The following is a 20,446-nucleotide window of genomic DNA, read 5'->3' on the forward strand; positions in this document are numbered from 1 at the left end:
CAGCGTAAACATCTAAAAGCAGAATTGCAGAAATTGTAAGCGAAATAAGCTTTTGTGCTGGTCCAAGGAGATGCAAGATTGTGACACTCCAGATTCGTGCTGCTAACTATCAGTAATTCAGGCTAACAGTTTGCTTAATGGCAATGTATTTTATGTGTGCTGATATAAGCAGGCATTTCAGAATTCAAGTGCTGTACATATTTTAATGTGCCCGCAAACAGAATTAGTAAAGAGCACAAAATACATGTTTTATTGCCTTTTATAATTTACAGCTATGAAACACTGCAAATTGTCAGTTAAAATCTACCTTTATAATATAGCTGAACCTTGCTCTAATGTATGTCTCTCATATTTAACACACCTGATTGAGCTCATTATCAGAGTCTGGAAGATGTGGTCTATGAGGGAGACATATAACATGTTTGGAGGTTGGGGGTTCCCAGCACGGGGTTGAGAACCACTGTCTTAATGTGTACCATTAACTAGAAATGCACATGGTTAACCTATGCTTGTGAAAAATAAGCATTTATTCAACTGGACTTTAGACTCACAGCATTTATAGCCCTTGTGACTTAAAAATATGGGCCTCTGAGGATATTTTTTGTTGTTGCATGATTTTAGACAGCAGTTAACATTACATTACCTACAACTATGTGCAATAGATGTGCAATAAAAGAAACAGACAATTTCTATAGCAGATTTTTCTTTTTACAGATTTTATACACACAAATATATATATATATATATATATATATATATATATATATATATATATATATAAATTTTTTTAAAAATATAAATATTTATATATATATTATTTATATATTTATACACGTACACAGTATATAGTCAACATTTGAAGGGCATCAAAACCTTTTATCAAATTTGTCCTAAAACATGAAACTACTGTGTGTGTATATATATATATATATATATATATATATATAAGCAGTAGAAAGACATAATTGGACATACAAAGTATTATTTATTTGACATTTCCCAGCCAGAACACTAGCAGTAACTGCAGCCTCAATGTTCCCGAGTGAGGCAGAGCCATTTATGAGGAACTTCATATGTGGCTCTATCTCCTTTATTGTCATCATAAGGGATGTGCCAGGAGCTGCCGTCCGTCTGAATGATGGTGTCATGAGCCAGGGTCCTCTGAAATAAAAAAAGAGAACGGAGCAAATCCAACAGTCATCCTAATAATCTTGACTACATAAAATCCCTCCATTTATAAACCTACCCGAAATTGCACTTTTTTTCCCGGGACGTAATGAGTGAGCACCAGCTGATGGCCACGTTGCCACTTGAAGAAGAGGCGTCTGGTAGCGCTGTCTGGCAGGCAGGCTTTGTGATCTCTCATCAGATCACGGCTAAGAAAGTTGCAGTGAATGCCAGAGTGCAAAGTAGCATACAGCAGAAACGGGTCATCCTCGGATCTGTGGCAGCCACCCAAAAACAAAAAAAATCAGTGCACACAAAAATACCTTTCATACTTGGTGAATGAAATCATTATGGGTTTATACTGACTTGCGCAGAGAAGGGAAGCGATTGGTACATGCGTCATTAACACATTACAAAACCGTTACAAAACATAGTGAGGTCTTCTGTGTATACACACACACTACAGCTGAAATGTTAGGAAATGTTTTTTTATGTTTTTGAAATAAAATGTATCTCATGCTCACCAAGATACTGTAAAAATACTACAAAAACTGAGAATATTACACTTTATAAGACTTGTTTTCTGTTTGAATGTATTTTAGTAGTAATTCATTTTAATTTACACCAATTATTAATTTTAATGTTGAGCTGGTGTTCATTTATTAATTATTGTTTCCGATTAATAATGTTAACTTTTTGCTGCTTAATATTTTTGTGGAAACCTTATTTTTCGAGATTCTCTGTTGAATGCAACATTCAAAAGAACAGCATTTATTTAACACAGAAATATTTTGTAACATTGTAAATATCTTTACTGTCACTTTTGATCAATGCATGCGTGCCAAATAAAATATTTATTTACTATTCTTTTAAATCTTACTTGCGTCAAACATTTGACTGGTAAGCACGTGGGTTCCACAAAATATTAACCAAAAACATTTTCAACATTGAAAGCAAGATTTTTGAAGCAACATGTAACACTGAAGAGTAATGGCTTCTAAAAATGTAGCCTTGTCATCACAGGAATAAATTATATTTTAAAAGTAAAGCAAGATATTATATTCCACATTAAACTTTTCATCAATGCCAATCTTGCATTAATTGTTTTTCGTGAACTGGCAGCAGTGCATTGTGGGATTGCTGTCTTAACAAAGCACCTAATAATCAAGTCGTTTTTCAGTGGTGATCCCTTAACATGCAGCCTACGTAGGCAGCTCACTAGGTTTTTGGAACAGCAATGTGCAGTATGGGATTGAGAAAGTAGGGGTCATACTAACATGTTCTCGGTGAAGAAGCAGTGTGCTTTTTGCTTGATTATGTTCATGTTTTGTCTGGTCCAGTTCATGGAAGGTTTTAGCATGTGCTTCCTGCCAAGGACCAGGATGTTCAGACCCTGATGTTCCAGTTCTGATACGACAGCCAGCAACTGCGGAGATAATTCACACTCTCAGTGACCTTTAACCATTTCTATTTAGATATTAGATATGAATAAGGTCATTCATGATTTTTTTTAATGAATGGGAGACCTCAATTCATTCAGATTGTTCTCTATGTAACTCATGACTTTTTTGCAGGAATTTCCCTTGGCATTACAGATGAATTTGGGACCTTTAGCAGGTCATCTGTAGGGAAATTATTCTTGCTCACATTGTTTTAACCTACTTCTGTACCACCCACTCACGGACACAACCGAGAGGGGGAGTTTCCTGATTACACAGGAAGTTGTTTTTCCAATACCCCCAATACAAAGTTCACGCAGTAAAGGTTACAACTGCTTACTAAAAATATCCAAAGGTCTTTGTATGTAGATTTTCAGATTTAACACTTGCATGAACTTATCATAAGACAGGCCTAATTATTTTTTATATAGTGTGTAGGTATTTGCTTTTCTTACTCTTACTTCCAGCAATTACAAAACTATTATAACTACCACCGGGATAATATTATGTATTAAACTAAATATGATAAAATCGTTAAAATACAAAATATAGTAATAAAATAAACTTTAAAGATTTACTTTACTTTTCCAGCAAAAAAAACCCCAAAACATTTACATTAGAACCAGTTAACATTAAAACAGTAACCATCAAGATGCAAAGCAAATAAAAATAAAATGTCAAAATAAAATAAATGCTATAAATACTGTTTTTGCAACATGTGTGTATATATATATATGTGTGTGTGTGTGTGTGTGTGTGTGTGTGTGTGTGTGTGTGTGTGTGTGTATGCATAACCCTACAGCATAAACCAACATCTTTATTTTCTAAATATATATACCTCACTGTAATATATACAATTTGAATATGCAAAGAGAGTCCCAATGAATTCCAGTTTATCTTGTATCCTTCATTTTGCTATTTCAGACATGAGGAAGTGCTAAAAAGTGGAATTGTAGGTGTGATTATTTTCTGCTAATTCATGATAAGGAAGTGGACGGCGAGCCACAGATGGGCTGTTTCACTCTGGAAAGCACCGTACACACTGTATACCGTAGCGCCCTGTTTTATAATCCACCCTTAACCCCTGCCTATAGTCACCTTCGCTTTAGAATTCCTAGATAAAGAGATGCACTTCCTTCCAGCGTGTTAGTCTTGTAAATTTACTTTCTTGCATACAGTCTGGTTACTGTAAACAAATCACACAGGCCTGCTTTGGCCACAAGTTAAGTCCATTTCACTTCATTTTCACAGACTGCTCAGACTGCGCAGACAAAACCGGTTAATACTAGCATGTCAATGAATGTGCCTGTTAGCGAAGGAAGTGGGGTAAATGTTACCACCAAAAATAAAGTTGACCACAAAAGGCACATGTCTGTCTTAAAATGCAGAGTTAGTCATAGCAAAATGAACGTAAAATCCCCTGCCGATTGCTACGGGGAGCGTCTGCGTTAATAATGTGTAACTTTATGATGTTCAGATGAAAACTATCGATGAGTGGGCAGAAAGCAAAAGGATCTGGTCGAAGGTCAAGGGAGTTTGTGTTACATCAGAATTCGTAGCTTAACGTTAAGTGAAGAATTAAGTTGAAGCAGATCCCCTCAGGAAATGTAATGGTCTATTTTTGTAACATTTCAACTTGCAATTGCATATTAGAATTGCGACATATGCTCTAAATTCTGATTATCCTCAGAATTGCGAGTTTTTATTTTGCAATTTTGACCTTTTCCAGAACTGAGTGTGCAATTGTGCAAAAATGTAGATATTTTTTTCACTCATGGAAACTTATTTTTCTGATTTACAGACTGATAAAAATAGGTATTCGTAAACAATGCGTCAACGAAATGAAAACAAAAAAGTTTAAAAAGATTGATGAAGCTTGTAATGCAAAAGCTCAATGTACTGGGGATGTATAGAGATTTATGCTTTTAAAAACGAAAGTTTTCAAATGATTCTTTTGAAAAACCTTCCCAGTGCACAAAAGGTTCTTTGCATCAAAAAAGTCAATTTAGGCTATCAAATGGTAGTTCAAATGTTCACCCTATTATCCTGTGGTATCTTGCCTTATTTTGTAATCACTGTATGAGTTTCAAAAGAAGATATATTGAAGAATCCTGGTAACCAAAGAGATTGTGGTAGCCACTGGCTGGATAAAAATACAATGAAAAGTCAATGTTTTGGTCACCAACAACTTTAAAATATATTCTTTTGTGCAGATGAAAGAAACGCATACAGGTTTGAAATAAGTGGAGGCTAAGTAAATGATGGCATAATTGTTTTATTTTTGGGTGAGCCGTCATTAAAAGTCTAGGTCATTGAAAGTCATTGAGAAGTTGTCATTAATGGGTGGGTACTTATCTAAAAATATTAACCTATTTGTTGGCAAAAAAAATCCCTTAGGTACTATTATAATACCACTTCTGTATGGAACTGACACCACCTTGTAAGAGGAAGGATGTGTAACGCATTCGGTGTAACATAACATGGACATTGAACTTTCCCTAATTTTTCATTTGACTAACTGTGGTTTTCATGGGTTTGGGGGGGTCTTTTGGTTTGGAAACTATGAGAAATTGGGGCTGTTCAACAAAACCTGTTCTGCCACATTAAAAGTAACCGCTTAGCATCGCCCCCTGGTGGAACCTCTGTCTGTTCTTATGTGTCTTGGTTTTTTTTTTTAAATGCCTACTAGTTGAATTAGCAGGTAAAAGAAAACATGTTATGCAGGTTTTTCCAGTGTTAAAGCTTTAAAACAGAGTAGGTTGATTGTCAAGCCAAATAAATGATTTAAAAACAGACAAACCAACCCTGCGTCAAAGCGGTGAAGTTAGCATCACTTACCGTCTGAGATCGGGTGGCCTTGGATGTTGTGTTAGCCACATTAAGACCGTCAATGACAATATCAAAGGGAGGGCTCTGCTTCACAAAACTCTTAAAGTTTTTAAGCTCCTGTACAGAACACAAACATGCAAGTTATTCTTAATTGGTGATACAGTAAGTACACTTTCAATGGGTTGTATATATTGCCAAAAAAAATAAAAAATAAATAAAATAAAATAATAAATAAATAAAATAAAATAATAAATAAATATATATATATATATATATATATATATATATATATATATATATATATATATATAGGCTGACATTGCAGTATTCCCCTGGTGGTCTGATCCTAAAACTAGTCAGAATTTAAAATTTTCCATGCAAAAAAAAGAAAAGGCAGCAAAGATGCAACATCATGCACACTATTAACCGTCCTTCAGTTTTTTTCAACTAAAGCAACAGATGGTTGCCTGGATGTATGGGGTCTTTATGTACATTTCCTCACTTTGGTGTTGTGCAGCGCATTGCACAAGAAAAAAGCAACCAGTGTTGCATAAGACAGCAGGACAGCTGAAAAACATTACAGTTAGTTCAGAATTAAATAAAAACCAATAAAAACCAATAAAAATCCGAAAAAAATAAATAAGAGAGAAATATTAGATGACAAACTTACACTTAAATTAAAATGCTGCAAAAACAACTAAATAAAATAAAATGCTTTAAGCACATTTAATAACATTTAAGTTGAAGTTCTAAAATTACATCTAAATTTATAAATAAATAAAATACTAAATAAAAGCTAAAAATAAGTCTAAATATTAAAAAAAAGAATAATAAAAAGCAGAAAAAAGACAAAAAATACAAATAAAAGAATATACAAGTAAATAAATTTCATAATAGTATATAAAATATTTGTTAAAATGCAATTAAAGCAAGTGAAGTTGGATCAGCTTCAGCTTTCTGTAACAACTGAGAAAACAATCATTCATTTTGCATTTCTATTCTAGTGTCACGGAAATGACACATTTTACCTTTAAACTCAAGATTGTTTGTGGAAAATCACGAGGCCCGGTGGGTGACGTTTATAGCAGACAGATATATCATTGTAAGTGATCCTGCCTGAAACTAATGAAACTCGACATATCAGATTAAATGAAGAGCTGAGATATGTGCAGTCAATATACAGGAAGTATAAGAACAAAACATGAAACTGAGAGATAAAGCAGTGTATTCACAGACAGTCTGAAGAGTACTAGCCAAGAACTGAACATTCTCCAGTCTTTCAGTAAGACCACTGTACAATAACAGCTGTTTTTGAAGTCAATGGAATACATCCCAGGACAGTTAAAAAAAAAAAAAAAAAAAAAACAGTTCGTCTTGTCCTATCTGTCTTTTAAAGCATTTAAGCATTTGTTAGCGGCGTACAATAGAGCTTGACCACACCTGGCTCACCTTCAAAAGGGTTATGAAGTTGTGTTTAGCTGAATAACACAAGAGCATATGGGCCCCTTGAATAGCAGGGCCAAAAAAAGCTAGTACTTCCTCTTTCTTTGTTGTTGTTTAAGAAGAGGTTGAAACACCTCCCCGAATTGTCCTTGACACAACATGTAAACAAAACAAGGGAATTTCCAGCTGGACTGGGGCCAGATTACTCCCTCACCTGTCTGTCCTCGGGCCTCAGAGCTGCAGAGGCTTTTGATTTATTAACTTTAGCTTCATAGCAAAGCCTTATAGCCAAGTCATGCACACTCACGCGCAGCGTTCATCAGCGTTGAGCAAAGTACACCAATACTGAGTTAATACACATGTATATTACATAAGTAAATGTACTGGCCAAACATTAATGCAGCCACAATTAAGCAAGCAATAATGCTAGTTACAATTGCATATTAATTATATTTAATCACGTATCAGTTGTGTGGATTTGTAACTCATTGTTCTGACAATATCATTGAATCAGTTGACAACGTATTAAAATTGTGAAGTACTAGAATTACTCAAAATTAAATAAAAATAAATTAAATCTAAAATAGACTAATAAAAATTACAACAATATTGCTAAAACTTGAACTCAAATTAAAATGAATATTTCATTTTCAGGGCATTTCTGAGACACCAAATATTTGGATGTCCACGACCAATCCTTTGTGTTCAAAAATGTCTGAAATTAATTTAGCGACACTATGATAATATTTTGTAATTATTATTTAAATCAATTTTTTTAATTGTGTGTCATGAATCAACATCTAAAAGGTTTCAAATCAAAATTTGATTTTCTGTCACAAAACAGGACGTATGATTTTATACATGTTCTCATATGAGGACACCAGGACTAAAAGCATGTTTATTGTGCATTTCAAAAGTCTATGAAATATTATACACTTATTAAACACTGCAGAAAAAAAGGTATACGGTTCATTCAGGTGCACTAAAATAAAATTTGTAAAAAAAAAAAGTATTGTGATTTAAATAATCAATTGTTTTTGCATGTTATGCTTGTTCTTTCTTGTAATTTTATTTATTTATTTTTTTAAAGAAATTGAGTCCCGATGTCCTCTGCCAAGGACATAACTTATGAATGAAATATGATTTTTAATTATTTTTTCTGTACATTATTTAATGCTCTAAACTATTTAAAGACATGCCTTAAGAGGTTAAAGGAAAATTCATGATGCATAAAATAAAACTAAATCATACCTATTTCACAAATTAATCATTAGGTGGAATGGTAAACCAGTTCAACAAGCAGATTTATTCAAATTAATGATTAGTTTCAAATCACGTTGTTTTCATTTTCTTCGTTTTCTAATATCAAGCAATTGATATGCGTTTCTTCTGAAATGTAGGGGAGTAAAAATGTATTATTTATGCACTGAAATGCAGTCAAGCAAAGTTTCCCAATATTGAAGTCGTCCAATGAATAAAAAAAAATATTTAAACAGTGAAGTTTCGTAATGGAGGAAAAAACTCTCTCTATAATTGTTTTGAGCAAACAGCAGTCTTTGCAAGTTCTTCCTCAAAGCTGAGGAAACAACAAAAACAATGTGGCGAAGTGAAGTCCAACAGCTAATACGCAGGGCTCAGTGCTCGTCAAAACCGCAGGTATTCCTGGACCGTCAGGTGGCTGGAAACCAGCGCTTTCGGTTCTGCCTGAAGCGTGAGAATTTCTCCTTCTAAAATTCCAGTTTCCGCTCCTCCGAAGCGCTAACGTGCAAATATAGAAGACCCTGACGCGCTTTTGAATGCAAAACACCAAAAACGAATAAGTGCAGCTACTCTGCGCGATAAAAATCCCGTTAAGTGTGTATTAAGTAGCTAGTGGGTGAGAGGATGCATGGCTGGGGGAAGGGCGAGCGAGCGCCTCTGACTGAGAGAGGGGGAAGGGGAGCTGGATATTTGGGGAATTCCTTTTTGGTTTTGGTGGGGGTTAGCGGTCGGCGATCAGTTGTTCAACTCTTCAAACTCTTGCAGCATTGAGTAGGGTTAGTGCTTTCAGCAATCTGGAAAAATCTGACCAAATGAATGCAGAAATGCAGTTTCACCTGGTTTTAAGTACGTGCATGCAATAAGATGTTGGTGACAACGACCAAGCATTGTTTTTTGTTTCACTCTGCATCCTCTCGTGGGCATGGAGAGGTCGTGTTGACTGGGAACAGGGACACCGGGGATTCCCCAGTGGTGTGGAGAGGTCACGTGCGTGTGGCAGCAGCTCGCCCCGCAGAACTCTGTGTACCTACAACCCGGGTGTGTCGGAAATACACACATTCAAAACGAGTTTAATCTAGATTTGATAGTGATCACGGTCTCATTTTTTCTCTCTCTCTGGAATACGCACAATAGCCCCCGAGTGATTATTAACGCACTGTACACTTGCAAGCTTTTGCTTGAGTCACTGAAATGAACTGAACAGCATTTCGTAAATCCTCACAAGTACCTGTCCTGTTTCGTTCAAAGCATGCATGAAATTCCGACAGAATGAAAAGGCAGTCGCGCACGAAATTGACGGAGATCAAAGAAATTAGACGAATTGGAGTTTGCGAAAACCACATAGTGCCCCACAGCAGACATTAACGAAAAGGCATTTGCGAGTCCTGTAGTTTTCCTCATTACAAGCTTGCTGTTTTTAAAACGGGAAAAACAGGCTCCCCCGAGCTCACGCTTGACCTGAAAAACTGCAGTCCGCTGAATGTTAGGAACTGAAAAAGGGGCTTTTTTTGCTAATGGTTGATATGTTAATCTGGATATCATGCTTACTTTATGATTTCCGGAGACATTTAAAATCCTCTGGCAATTTGAAATGTTTTAGGACTTTACACATACATACATATATATATATATATATATATATATATATATATATATATATATATATATATATATATATATATACACAGACATAATATATTTGTACTTTTAAAAATTGTCACTTTGTAATACCACTCAAACGTTTGTGTTCAGTACACTTTTCTTTTGAAAAATTTATATTTTTTCAGCAGTGACAAACTAAATGGATAAAAAAGATGCATTTTATATATAATTATTATTATTATTATTAAAAAACATCAGCAAGCAGCGTATTAGAATGATTTCTGAAGTGAAAATTAATCATTGCCATTACAGGAATAATTTTTTTTTAATATCGTAAAATAGAAAACTTATTTTAAATTCTAATAATATATATTTTTCTTTAATAACACCAAAAATAATGCTAGAAACATAATAATAAACTGAAAATCTTATTTAAAAGTACAAATATCACATGCAATCTCATAATTACTATCGGGTCATGTATAATAACTATTGTTGTAAAATCGAATGTATAAAATCTATTGTTTAAAACATTTAAAAGTATTTTTTGATGAAGTGCAGCGTGTCACTCATTTCTTGGCAAGTCACGCCAACCACCCAGAAGCACCACATTTTTTCCCTTTAAAGGCAAAATGATTGTCTAAAAGCTGTTAAATGCTTCTGCAGAGTTTTGACTGGGGGTGTTTTAACTGTGCTGCTGGTTTCACTTCACAAGGCTCTGCTGCAGCGATGGCGGGGGGCTGCAGACAGACAGCCAGGCAGGCAGGGACTTTCCAGGGTCACTCATGTGAGAGGCTTTTGAGGGCTGAAATGTGAAAGCCCATTGTGTTGCGTTTAACGACAGCAAAAAGCACACAGGCAGTACACACGTCTCTGCATCAATCATGCGCACAACCAAATTAGAGATTGTTCATGGCTATACTGAGTACTTTGTTTTTTTTTCCAAGATGCACTGTATAAAAATATGCCCCTTTCTGAGAAGGTGCTTGGAAACCCGAGCGTGAGAATGGCGTTTGCAAACAAACACGACTGTTCTCTCTGGGAAATGGAATTTCAGAGGAGTTGCTTGCCTTGTGACCTTGTGTCTTCACTTGGACTGCATTCATGAGCTTTCTAAACGGGGACCCGACAGACACATGAAGGAACATGTGTTGGAAAGCCCCTGCATCATATCTAAATGTAGAACTAGACAGGATCACATGCTTTTGACATCTATAGACCCCGCAGCCTGAAAAAAGCAGCCCTCCGGACAACAACATCATCTAATTCAGGGGCAGACTCCATTTAAGACGGAGCTCAAAACTGCACGGAACATCTTCTAATTCTGGACGGCTACCCAATTTTCCTATCATGTAGCTGCAGCCTACTTGGCGCGACACAAAATTATTATTATTATTATTTTAAATCTATGTGTCCTTATTGTTTTATAATTTTTTTAAAGACAAAATATCTAAAAGCATTTAAAACCGGGTAATGTTTAACATGGATAACATGTATAACGTGTTTAAACGGTCGTGTAGAAATGCAATTATAGGGTATATGGGACGCTGTTGCCATCTAGTGGAGTGAAACAGAACTACACATTAAAGCATGGTTAAACTTTAAAACGACACATCCTACATAAAAGGCGAATTTCTTAAAAATTACATAAAGATTAAAAACACTTTAAGACGTTTAAGATTAGCAGACATGATTTTCATGACAATTAAGCCCCACGCCTTCCAAAAAAACAACTTATTTTTTTGGTAATATATATTTTATTATGGTAATAAATTCTGCTAATGCATGTTATCAATATTAATTCATTATAATTTTATTTCATAATATAAAAATATTATTAAAAATTATTAAATATAATTACAATAATATATTGTGTTAGTAGAATATTTATGAATATTTTAAATTGCCCTTTGTATCTATAATTTATAATTATTTTATAATTGTTATAATTTTGCAGACAGACCTCTGGGGTGGTTTTCTTGAAGACGTCACTTCCTTCTATCACTTTCTTCATCACTCTGTCCTTCAGCTGAACATATTCTTCCTCAGTCAGATGAATGGATTCAAGATTTGCCTTGCAATTTTTGCACTCTCCACTGAAACACATTTCCATACGAATGATCAGTTAATAAGCCGACACTGACAATATTAAAACCGAAAATGAAAAGTAGTACCTGGGGTCCACGTATGAGAACGTCCCATGCCATTTCTGATCCGGTAAACTGTGCAGAAGGAGAAAATAAAAGTTAAATGAAACATTCACAATCACAGAAAAATCTGGTCAATGTTTTACAATTATATGATACGTATTTTACATGTACCTCTCAAACCAAGATTTGATCGTTTGAATCAGCGGCTCCTGTGGGTAGACCTCGTTATCTCTCATGTACGACAGAATAGAAAAGAGCTTGTCTTCTCGTCCTCGCCGAGTGATGCCGCTCTCAAACAGCGACTTCCAGGTGTCCTGATTAGGTACGAGACCCAGCTGCAGGAGCTCATCGTACAGCATCCAGCTCGTCTCAGCGTCACCATGCAGCACCGCCCCAGCGATGGCATCGCTATAGTTACGAGGAGACGGCAGGAGGGCCTTTTTCATCTCCTCCAACACCACAAGCGCCTCCCTCCAGCGATCAGTCTGAATTAACCCTTTTATTAACAGCGACGAAGCTCCAGTGTCAAGAGTTTTAAAGCAGGTTCTCATGATGTCGTAGGTGTCCAGCACCTCTGAGTGATGACCACCCGTGACACACAGCGTGAGATATCTCAAAAGGAGTTTATAGGAAAGGGTGCCTTTGTCCTCAACCACGTAGGACAAGAGAGATTTGGCAATGTTGATATCTGCATTAGTGGTCACTAGTCCTTCCATCATTTGCAAATCAAAGAATTCAGGTTTGGAGGAACTCTCTTTGATCTCTGCCCATTCAGATGTGGTCAGCGGGCGATTGGGAAGGGCAACTTTTACATTTCCTCTTCCTCTCGGGGGTGTATTATCTGACAGCTGTTCTGTTTTCGACATGGCTTTCTTTTTCATATATTCAGCCGTTCTTTTGGCCGTTCCCGCAGTGAACACCGAGTTTGGAAATGAAGGTCTTGTCCTCGCAGCGAACACTTTCTCTTTGGACGTTCTTTGGAAAACGTGTGCTTCTTTGTCTCCTTCTGTGCTGTAACATTGTGTTTGTGGAATCATGATGAACTGGACAGCATGCGTAATGTTTTGTTGTGGTAAACAAGCCAAAGCAGGCCTGAAATATAAGGGGTTGACAACCCATGGCGTGCAGAGATGCTTTATGCAAGTCCTTGATGTTAACACAACAAGAGATCCCATTTTCCTACCAGCCTTGCCTTTTTACACCACATACGACTTTAATGGTGCATTATGGAAACTGTACAATAAATGACTGAGGTAATTCTATCTCAAAATCTCACTGAATTGAGGTCCGTTTTATTGTTCAGCACACATACAATAACACACAGTTATACTAAATAGTATTTATATCTAAAACTAATTGATGTAAATAATATTCAGCAAGTTACCTTCTAAATAAATGTCCTTTCACATTTAAAGCGCACATTCGTAAATTCCCTAGTCCCTCGCATTACTTCCTTTTAAGCCCAATTTTATCAATATAGTAAACAACATCTAACTTACAGGATCTGGTCACAAGTTATGAATTCTTACCAGAAGGCAAGTACATGTCAACGAGAGCGGCCATTCAAGCTCGTGTGCGGTCGCACGTCGATTGCGTCACTCGTGCGCCTCTAGGTCAGAGATGTAAACAGTTCATCAACCGCCTGAGCTACTCAAACATACTACAATTGTTCAGTAATAAGTCTCTGTCTTTTTTAAAGCTTAAAATATATTATGATAAATAAAGTTAACAATGGCAAACGATAAAACCGCACATTGGAAAGATTTACTGCGGAGAAAACTCGCCTCTGCGAAAAAAGGTAAGACGTTAGCTAATCAGGAAATATCGAGATATTTAGCAAGATCAATGAGCGATTTTTAAACGACATCAAATGTATACATTTGCATATAAATACCCTAATCGACTGGTATAATCACGCTAGAAAGTATTAAAAGCTTAAAAATACTGTGGTTTTACCATAGTAAAACTCTGGTTAACTTTAGTGGAAGTTTTGTAGATTTAGACTATACTAAATATTTTATATTAGGGGACTAATAGATTAGGGATTAGTAAATATGATAAATACTATAGTTTGTTGTACAGAAACCATAGTAACCGTACCCATTGTGTGTAACGTTACACAAAATGTGTAAAAAGATTCAAATGGTTGTGATTTAATTAATAGAAATACTTCTAAAGGGTATACCAGACTGAAACAAGTATCTTTTGGCCAATTTAGCCATTTAACCCTGACTTTATAAATTCTGTATTTATTTAATTGTAATATTGTGCTAAATAAAAATTTGACTGATATGATTTCCATATGTAAAATTGTAGTAAAACATCTGAAGCATTATTAAACTCTTAGCATTTATCTAATGTATTAAGACCGTAAATAATGGAAACATGAAAATGTATTGCATACAGTAGGAACGGCCCTGGGAATGATTACTTTGATTTTTACTATGAATAGTAAAATACGGAGGAGGTCTGTACAGTGTGAATAATTATAATGTGTTTTAAAATCTTTGTTTGTATCGAACAGATGGCAGGACAGAGGAGGAGAAGAAAGCAGAGGAAACCGAATTGTTCACCAAGTATTATAGTGAATGGAAAGGAGGCGAAAAAGGAGAAGATGACTCATTTAAACACATCCCACGCTTCTACTACAGGGTGAGCTGATCACGCTCTGATCATAGTGATATCATGTTTATTTGATCAAAAATATTGTCAAATATTACAAATAAAAAAAAATCTATTTGAATATATCTTAAAATATAATTATTCCTGATGAAAGCTCAATTTCAGTGTTTTTTTAGAAACATTGATACGTTTTTGTAGGATTCTGGGATGAATAGAAAGTTAAATAAACAGCTTTTTTCTTTTCTTTTTTTTAACACTCTGAATGTCTTTGCTGTCACTTCATTTTAATCACTTTACTGTCACTTTTAATCATCAATTTTTTCCTTGCTTAAAGAAGTATTAATTTCTTTAAAATTTTTAAGACTTTTGAATGCTGTTGTACGTATTTCTGTTGTACGTATTAACACTCCAATCTTTCACGTCAGCTTCCTGCAGAAGATGAAGTCTTGCTGCAGAAGCTCAGAGAAGAATCAAGGGCAGTGTTTCTCCAGAGGAAAAGCCGGGAACTACTGGACAATGAAGAGTTACAAGTAAGACAGCATTTTATTTGTGCCTGTGTCCCAAACTAAACATTCATTAATTCAGTTATTAAATGTATTTTAAATGTTTTTTTTCATTCCTACAGAACCTTTGGTTTCTTCTCGATAAGCATCAAGTGCCGCCCACGACCGGTGACGAGGCCATGATCAGTTATGAGAGTTTCCTAAAGGTTGGAGAAAAAGCGGGCGCCAAATGCAAGTGCGTGCATCACAGAAAAGTGTATAGTGATCAATGATTTTTATTCGAAACCATGAGTATGAAAGGCTCATAACTGTATTCTAAGTTAAAGTGATTCATAGGTGGACCGTGCTAATGACTCGCTCAGATGTTTCTTTGACTATCATTAAACCCCATTAGGCTTTTCTTCACCGCCCGAGTCTACGCCAAACTACTTCATAATGATCCATATGGGAGGATATCAATTATGCAGTTCTTCAACTATGTCATGAGAAAAGGTATTGCATTCTCATCTTATGAGTCTAAGTTAATTACGAGTCTTTTACTTCTTTTGAATGGCTCTGAACATATTAATAGAGATATGCAGTTGAATCACATGTTGCTCTGCGTTTCTTCTTTTGCAGTGTGGCTTCACCAGACCAGGATTGGTTTGAGTCTTTATGATGTAGCAGGTCAGGGTTATCTCCGTGAGTCTGTAAGTAATCTCATTTTACCTTCGGAAACACATGAAAAATCACAGTATCGATCTTCTCAGGGGCAAAGCTGTATTGTTTAACGTGAAGACTTTCTTTCTGCAGGATTTGGAGAACTACATCCTAGAGTTAATTCCCACACTCCCCCAGTTAGATGGCTTGGAGAAATCTTTCTACTCGTTTTATGTTTGCACAGCCGTTCGCAAATTCTTTTTCTTCCTCGATCCTCTACATACTGGTAATTCTCCCGAGGTTGTGCTTTTACAATATGCCTTTTAATTTGCGTCAGAGCACCTGCAGACATTATTTAGATTTTACCCTGTGGAAAAAAACTGGAACGAAAAGAATCATTCTAATGTTTTGTACTCGCTCTGCAGGGAAGATAAAAATTCAGGACATTCTGGCTTGCAGTTTCTTGGATGACCTACTTGAGGTACCGTATAGATTCTCATTCAACTGAAGCTTTATTACTAGTATAAAAACATCTATATGCAGTACCTAAAATGAAAAAAAAACATTCTGCTCATTTGCCGCTCAAGAAGCATTTATTATGATCGGTGTTTAAAACCATTGCTAATGTTTTTGAAAGCATCGATATGTTTTTGATTACTAGGAAGCTCAAAAGAACAGCGTTTGTGACACTGTGCTAATTAGATTTATTCATTCATAGCTTCGAGATGAGGAGCTGTCCAAAGAGAGTCAGGAGTCTAACTGGTTCTCTGCACCTTCTGCTCTTCGAGTTTATGGTATGCTTGCAAAACACACTTAATCAGTGTTATACAAGTTAAATCTCTTATGTTAATCATGGCATGTCTTGTTTCCAGGTCAGTACCTCAACTTGGATAAGGACCATAATGGGATGCTCAGTAAAGAAGAGCTGTCTCGATATGGCACAGGAACTCTAACAAGTGTTTTTCTAGACCGTGTCTACCAGGAATGCTTAACGTATGATGGTGAAATGGTAAAACATTCTGTCTTCGTTAATAATTTTAACTGTTAAATGTTGTAATATAATAAAATCAATTAGTTATTCGGCAGGCTTTTGGTCATCAAGAAAAAATTCTTCATATTTTATCATTGTTGAAAACAGTTTTGTGCTGCTTAATTATTTGTGGAAACAATTTATTTAAAAAAAAAATTACTTATTTTTAATCTTTGTGCACTTTTGCCTTTCAGCATGAAAAAAAGAGTAATAATTGAATGTTATAAGGCAACTCTGAACACAAACCTTATGTGAATATATCCATGCAGACATTTATAACTGAAAATATGCCATATTTGTATATATATGGAATTTCAGTATCTAAAAACATAACCATTTTAATGATTTTTCAACACTCTCATTTAGGACTATAAGACCTATCTAGACTTTGTACTGGCTCTGGAGAATAGGAAAGAACCTGCGGCCCTCCAGTACATATTCAAACTTTTGGACATGGAAAACAAAGGCTATCTCAATGTGTTTGCCCTCAACTACTTCTTCAGGGTAAGGAAACGTGAAAAAGAGCAAAAATACAAGTTAATTTTTATATACACATATTTTTATACATTTACACTAAGCATAAACTAACCTATTCATCTGTGATTTCAGGCCATTCAGGAACAAATGAAAATACATGGGCAGGAGCCAGTCTCCTTCCAGGATGTTAAGGTAAACATAGTAATAAAAACAATTAACAAGCAGGGAAGTAGTCATGAAATGGCGATTAGTGTCATGATGGTGACGTGAATGGCAGCCACGGTGCTTAGCTCTCAAGTGCTTGTATTGTTTTAGTTAGTTTTTCAAACGCAATCGATTTTTGCTGTTTTGTACATTTTTTTCTCGTCATACTGTTGCACTGTAGAGCTTCCATCACTAAAACAAATTCCTCGTTTGTGTAAACGTACCTGGCAATAACTTTGATTCTCAACATTTTGTGTCTACAGGATGAAATCTTTGATATGGTGAAGCCTAAAGATCCGTATAGGATCACACTACAGGACCTGGTGAACAGCGGCCAGGGCGATACCGTCACTAGTATCCTCATCGACCTCAATGGCTTCTGGACTTACGAGAACAGAGAGGTGCTGGTGGCTAATGACACGGACAGCAACACGGCTGATTTAGATGACACATGACATCACGTTCTGTTGCCAAATCGAGCTGTGCTATAGGACCAATTGAGCTACTCTGAACAACGAAAAAACATCAGCCAAGAGGAATACACGGGGTAGCTCATTTGTATATTGAACTGTTTATTAAGTAATATGTACAAAACAAACTGTATTTTTTCACCTACGTTATAGAAAGGTAGGCGCGTTTTCACCTACATAACATAATACAAAATTATTGTACACAAATAAATTACACACTCTTCAAAATTAAATGCTTTTTTTTTCCTGTGTGTGTCAGAAGGCCGGACAACTCAAATCTCATGGCTAAAGCACAGAATTACATGCACACCAAAAATAAGGTGCTCACGTACGAAGAATATTTGGTTACAAAAATAACTTCTTGAAAGTTGTCAGCTCTGAAGGCTATGACTTAAGAAAGAGGGAATATTCCCGTCTGACAGTTTACTCTATTTGTTTGACAACTCCTAACATCACCAGTAACATAGAAATGTCTACTATAAGTACTAACATTTTACAGCATTGTAAAAGATTGGTAGTCCATGCAGTTGTTACAGTGCTTATCTTAGGCTTTTTAGGTGTTTGTAATCATACAAATGTATAATGAATTGTTGTGACTATGGAACATTATTTCCACCACAGAATTAAAAATATGTATATTTTCGAAAGAAAACGTGCTTACTGTAGCAAAACTTGGAGCCAAGTCCCATTTCTACACAGTGTTCTAAGAGAGATAGATCTTGCTAAACTGCACTCTGATTGTTTGCTAAGTGTGACTTTTTTCAGATTTCTTTCCTCAGATTTTAAGGTAAATTCGCAATGACTTTTTTTGTATTACGTATATTTTTTATTCCGTACCAGAAATAAGCTTCCATAGTTTTATGTATGGCTTGTAAAATGATTATTAAAACAGTTCTGCGTTTAAAAGCAGAACCATTGTCAGCTATGCATAAACAATGTTACCTTCGTGTAAACTTCCCCTCCAAAAAAGAAACCTAGGACACCTCATGTCTAAGGTTAATGTGGTAAAAACCATCTAATGCTCAATCGACCAAACAGTATTTTAGGAGGGAATGGGGGCAGGCACTTTATTAGCATCAGATGTAGAGTGAGATTCCTGCTCCAGTTCAAAGGTCACATTCACAAAAGAAGCGGTTGCTTCTGGTTGCTCGATCTTTGGCTGCTGGCCCTCCTGAGCGTGCTGCTCCTCAAAACGGCGTTCTGCCTCCTCAGAGAGACGGTTCTCCTCTTCTTCTTCCTCCTCCTGTGGATTACACATTATTTGGGTCCCACAATATGAATGCTGTTCAAATCTTTCAAAGCATGTACAATTGCACTCACAGCGCTACAGCCGATAAATTACATCTGTGCATATACCTCTTTCTTCATTCTGTAGTACTCATCAATTGCATACTGATATTTTGGCGTCGTGATTCCCAGCAGCGAGGCCATTTTCTCTCCGAGATAGTCACAAACTGAAATATTTGAGCTGGAATGTTAATTTTGGACCATTTCCGCACGAGTCAGTATCACAGGGTGGAAAGTGTTTCTTTACCTGAGATGGTTGAGGTAGCTACTCTCCACATATGGAACCAGACATACGGTCCCCAGGTCAACTTCGACTGCATTTGGAAATGCAAAGTGACTAAGATGTTCAAATAAACAAAAAGAAAACTATGTTTACATTTAATGATTTGACGCAACTCACCGTATCCACTGTGCTCAAAGTTTTCGCTTTCTCCGGTTCTTCTTCATCCTCTTCGTCCGTACTGTACTCCTCCATGGTTTCACCAGATGCAAAGTAGATTGTTCTGCGAGGAATCTTTGGCTTCTTTTTGCCCAGATCTCCAAGTTCCACATTTTCAAACTCCTTCACCACCGTAGAACTCTAAACCAGCAGATACGTTTATACATTTAAATTTCATTTACCAACACCATTACACACTGTTACAGAGAGGTGGGCAGGCCTATATAAACTACATTATGAGATCTCAACATTATACTATCATTATATAAATTCAATTAGAATTACATTGCGTAAATCTCATTAATATTACATAAAATTATTATACATTTATATCTTAAATGACGTATATTGTCAAACTAGTTTAATCGCTAGACTGAACGAACAATGGAGTAGAATGATATATATATATCTCGACTGTTGTCTACAACAAATCAAAGTATGTAATTCCATGATCTCACTTATTACGTTTAAAAATGACTTTACCTTTTCTGTGTCCATAGTTTGCCCCAGAGACACGTTAACGTTCGTGAGGTACAGTGACAGTTCAGCCATGTCTTCTTCCGTCCTTTCTGTTGCTTTCTTTGAGCTCTTCCTCCTAGCAGCGTAAACCAGGAAGTGACGTCACGTGTAAACAATTTCTATTTAAATGGAGTAGAACGGAAAACGTAATGAAAACAGTGTTAAAACGCTGACAATTTTGCAAAAGACATATCAAATATTTGTACAAATTCGTATTGAAAGTTTTTGTTTTATTCACGCTGACTACAGTCTGTTGAATATGAACGGATGCAAATGCATTTCAGTCTCCCTTCATTGTAGTTTCAAGCACGCGATGTTTCAGTAGTAAAATAATTTATCTCTATGCAAAGTGTATCTGCAAAGCAT

At 35.9% G+C, this 20,446-nt stretch overlaps 3 protein-coding genes across 4 annotated transcripts; 1 reads left to right on the forward strand and 2 right to left on the reverse strand.

Moving 5' to 3' along the window:
• Window positions 1-839: 839 nt before the first annotated feature.
• LOC122362077 (protein only RNase P catalytic subunit) lies at window positions 840-13,534 on the reverse strand. Of its 2 annotated transcripts, XM_043263348.1 has the most exons (8): window positions 13,420-13,534; window positions 12,062-12,982; window positions 11,915-11,962; window positions 11,704-11,836; window positions 5,445-5,552; window positions 2,445-2,593; window positions 1,247-1,442; window positions 840-1,161 (listed from the first exon to the last, which is right to left on the reverse strand). In XM_043263348.1, the coding sequence occupies exons 2-8, from the start codon at window positions 12,925-12,927 to the stop codon at window positions 1,030-1,032; spliced, it is 1,632 nt and encodes a 543-aa protein (XP_043119283.1). In that variant the 5' UTR covers window positions 12,928-12,982; window positions 13,420-13,534; the 3' UTR covers window positions 840-1,029. The 2 variants fall into 2 exon arrangements, with proteins under 2 accessions (XP_043119283.1, XP_043119282.1); XM_043263347.1 differs by having other exon boundaries at window positions 12,062-13,452.
• A 16-nt stretch (window positions 13,535-13,550) lies between these two features.
• ppp2r3c (protein phosphatase 2, regulatory subunit B'', gamma) lies at window positions 13,551-18,068 on the forward strand. Its single transcript, XM_043263351.1, has 13 exons — window positions 13,551-13,688; window positions 14,415-14,542; window positions 14,938-15,042; window positions 15,138-15,250; window positions 15,410-15,507; window positions 15,634-15,704; window positions 15,808-15,940; window positions 16,080-16,135; window positions 16,373-16,448; window positions 16,527-16,663; window positions 17,051-17,188; window positions 17,294-17,353; window positions 17,629-18,068. The coding sequence occupies exons 1-13, from the start codon at window positions 13,622-13,624 to the stop codon at window positions 17,818-17,820; spliced, it is 1,374 nt and encodes a 457-aa protein (XP_043119286.1). The 5' UTR covers window positions 13,551-13,621; the 3' UTR covers window positions 17,821-18,068.
• fam177a1 (family with sequence similarity 177 member A1) lies at window positions 17,918-20,184 on the reverse strand. Its single transcript, XM_043263352.1, has 5 exons — window positions 20,045-20,184; window positions 19,523-19,702; window positions 19,370-19,436; window positions 19,192-19,289; window positions 17,918-19,078 (listed from the first exon to the last, which is right to left on the reverse strand). The coding sequence occupies exons 1-5, from the start codon at window positions 20,111-20,113 to the stop codon at window positions 18,878-18,880; spliced, it is 615 nt and encodes a 204-aa protein (XP_043119287.1). The 5' UTR covers window positions 20,114-20,184; the 3' UTR covers window positions 17,918-18,877.
• Between the last annotated feature and the right edge of the window lie 262 nt (window positions 20,185-20,446).

This window comes from Puntigrus tetrazona, chromosome 17 (genome assembly GCF_018831695.1).
Source record: "Puntigrus tetrazona isolate hp1 chromosome 17, ASM1883169v1, whole genome shotgun sequence".
Classification (NCBI taxonomy): Eukaryota; Metazoa; Chordata; class Actinopteri; order Cypriniformes; family Cyprinidae; genus Puntigrus; species Puntigrus tetrazona.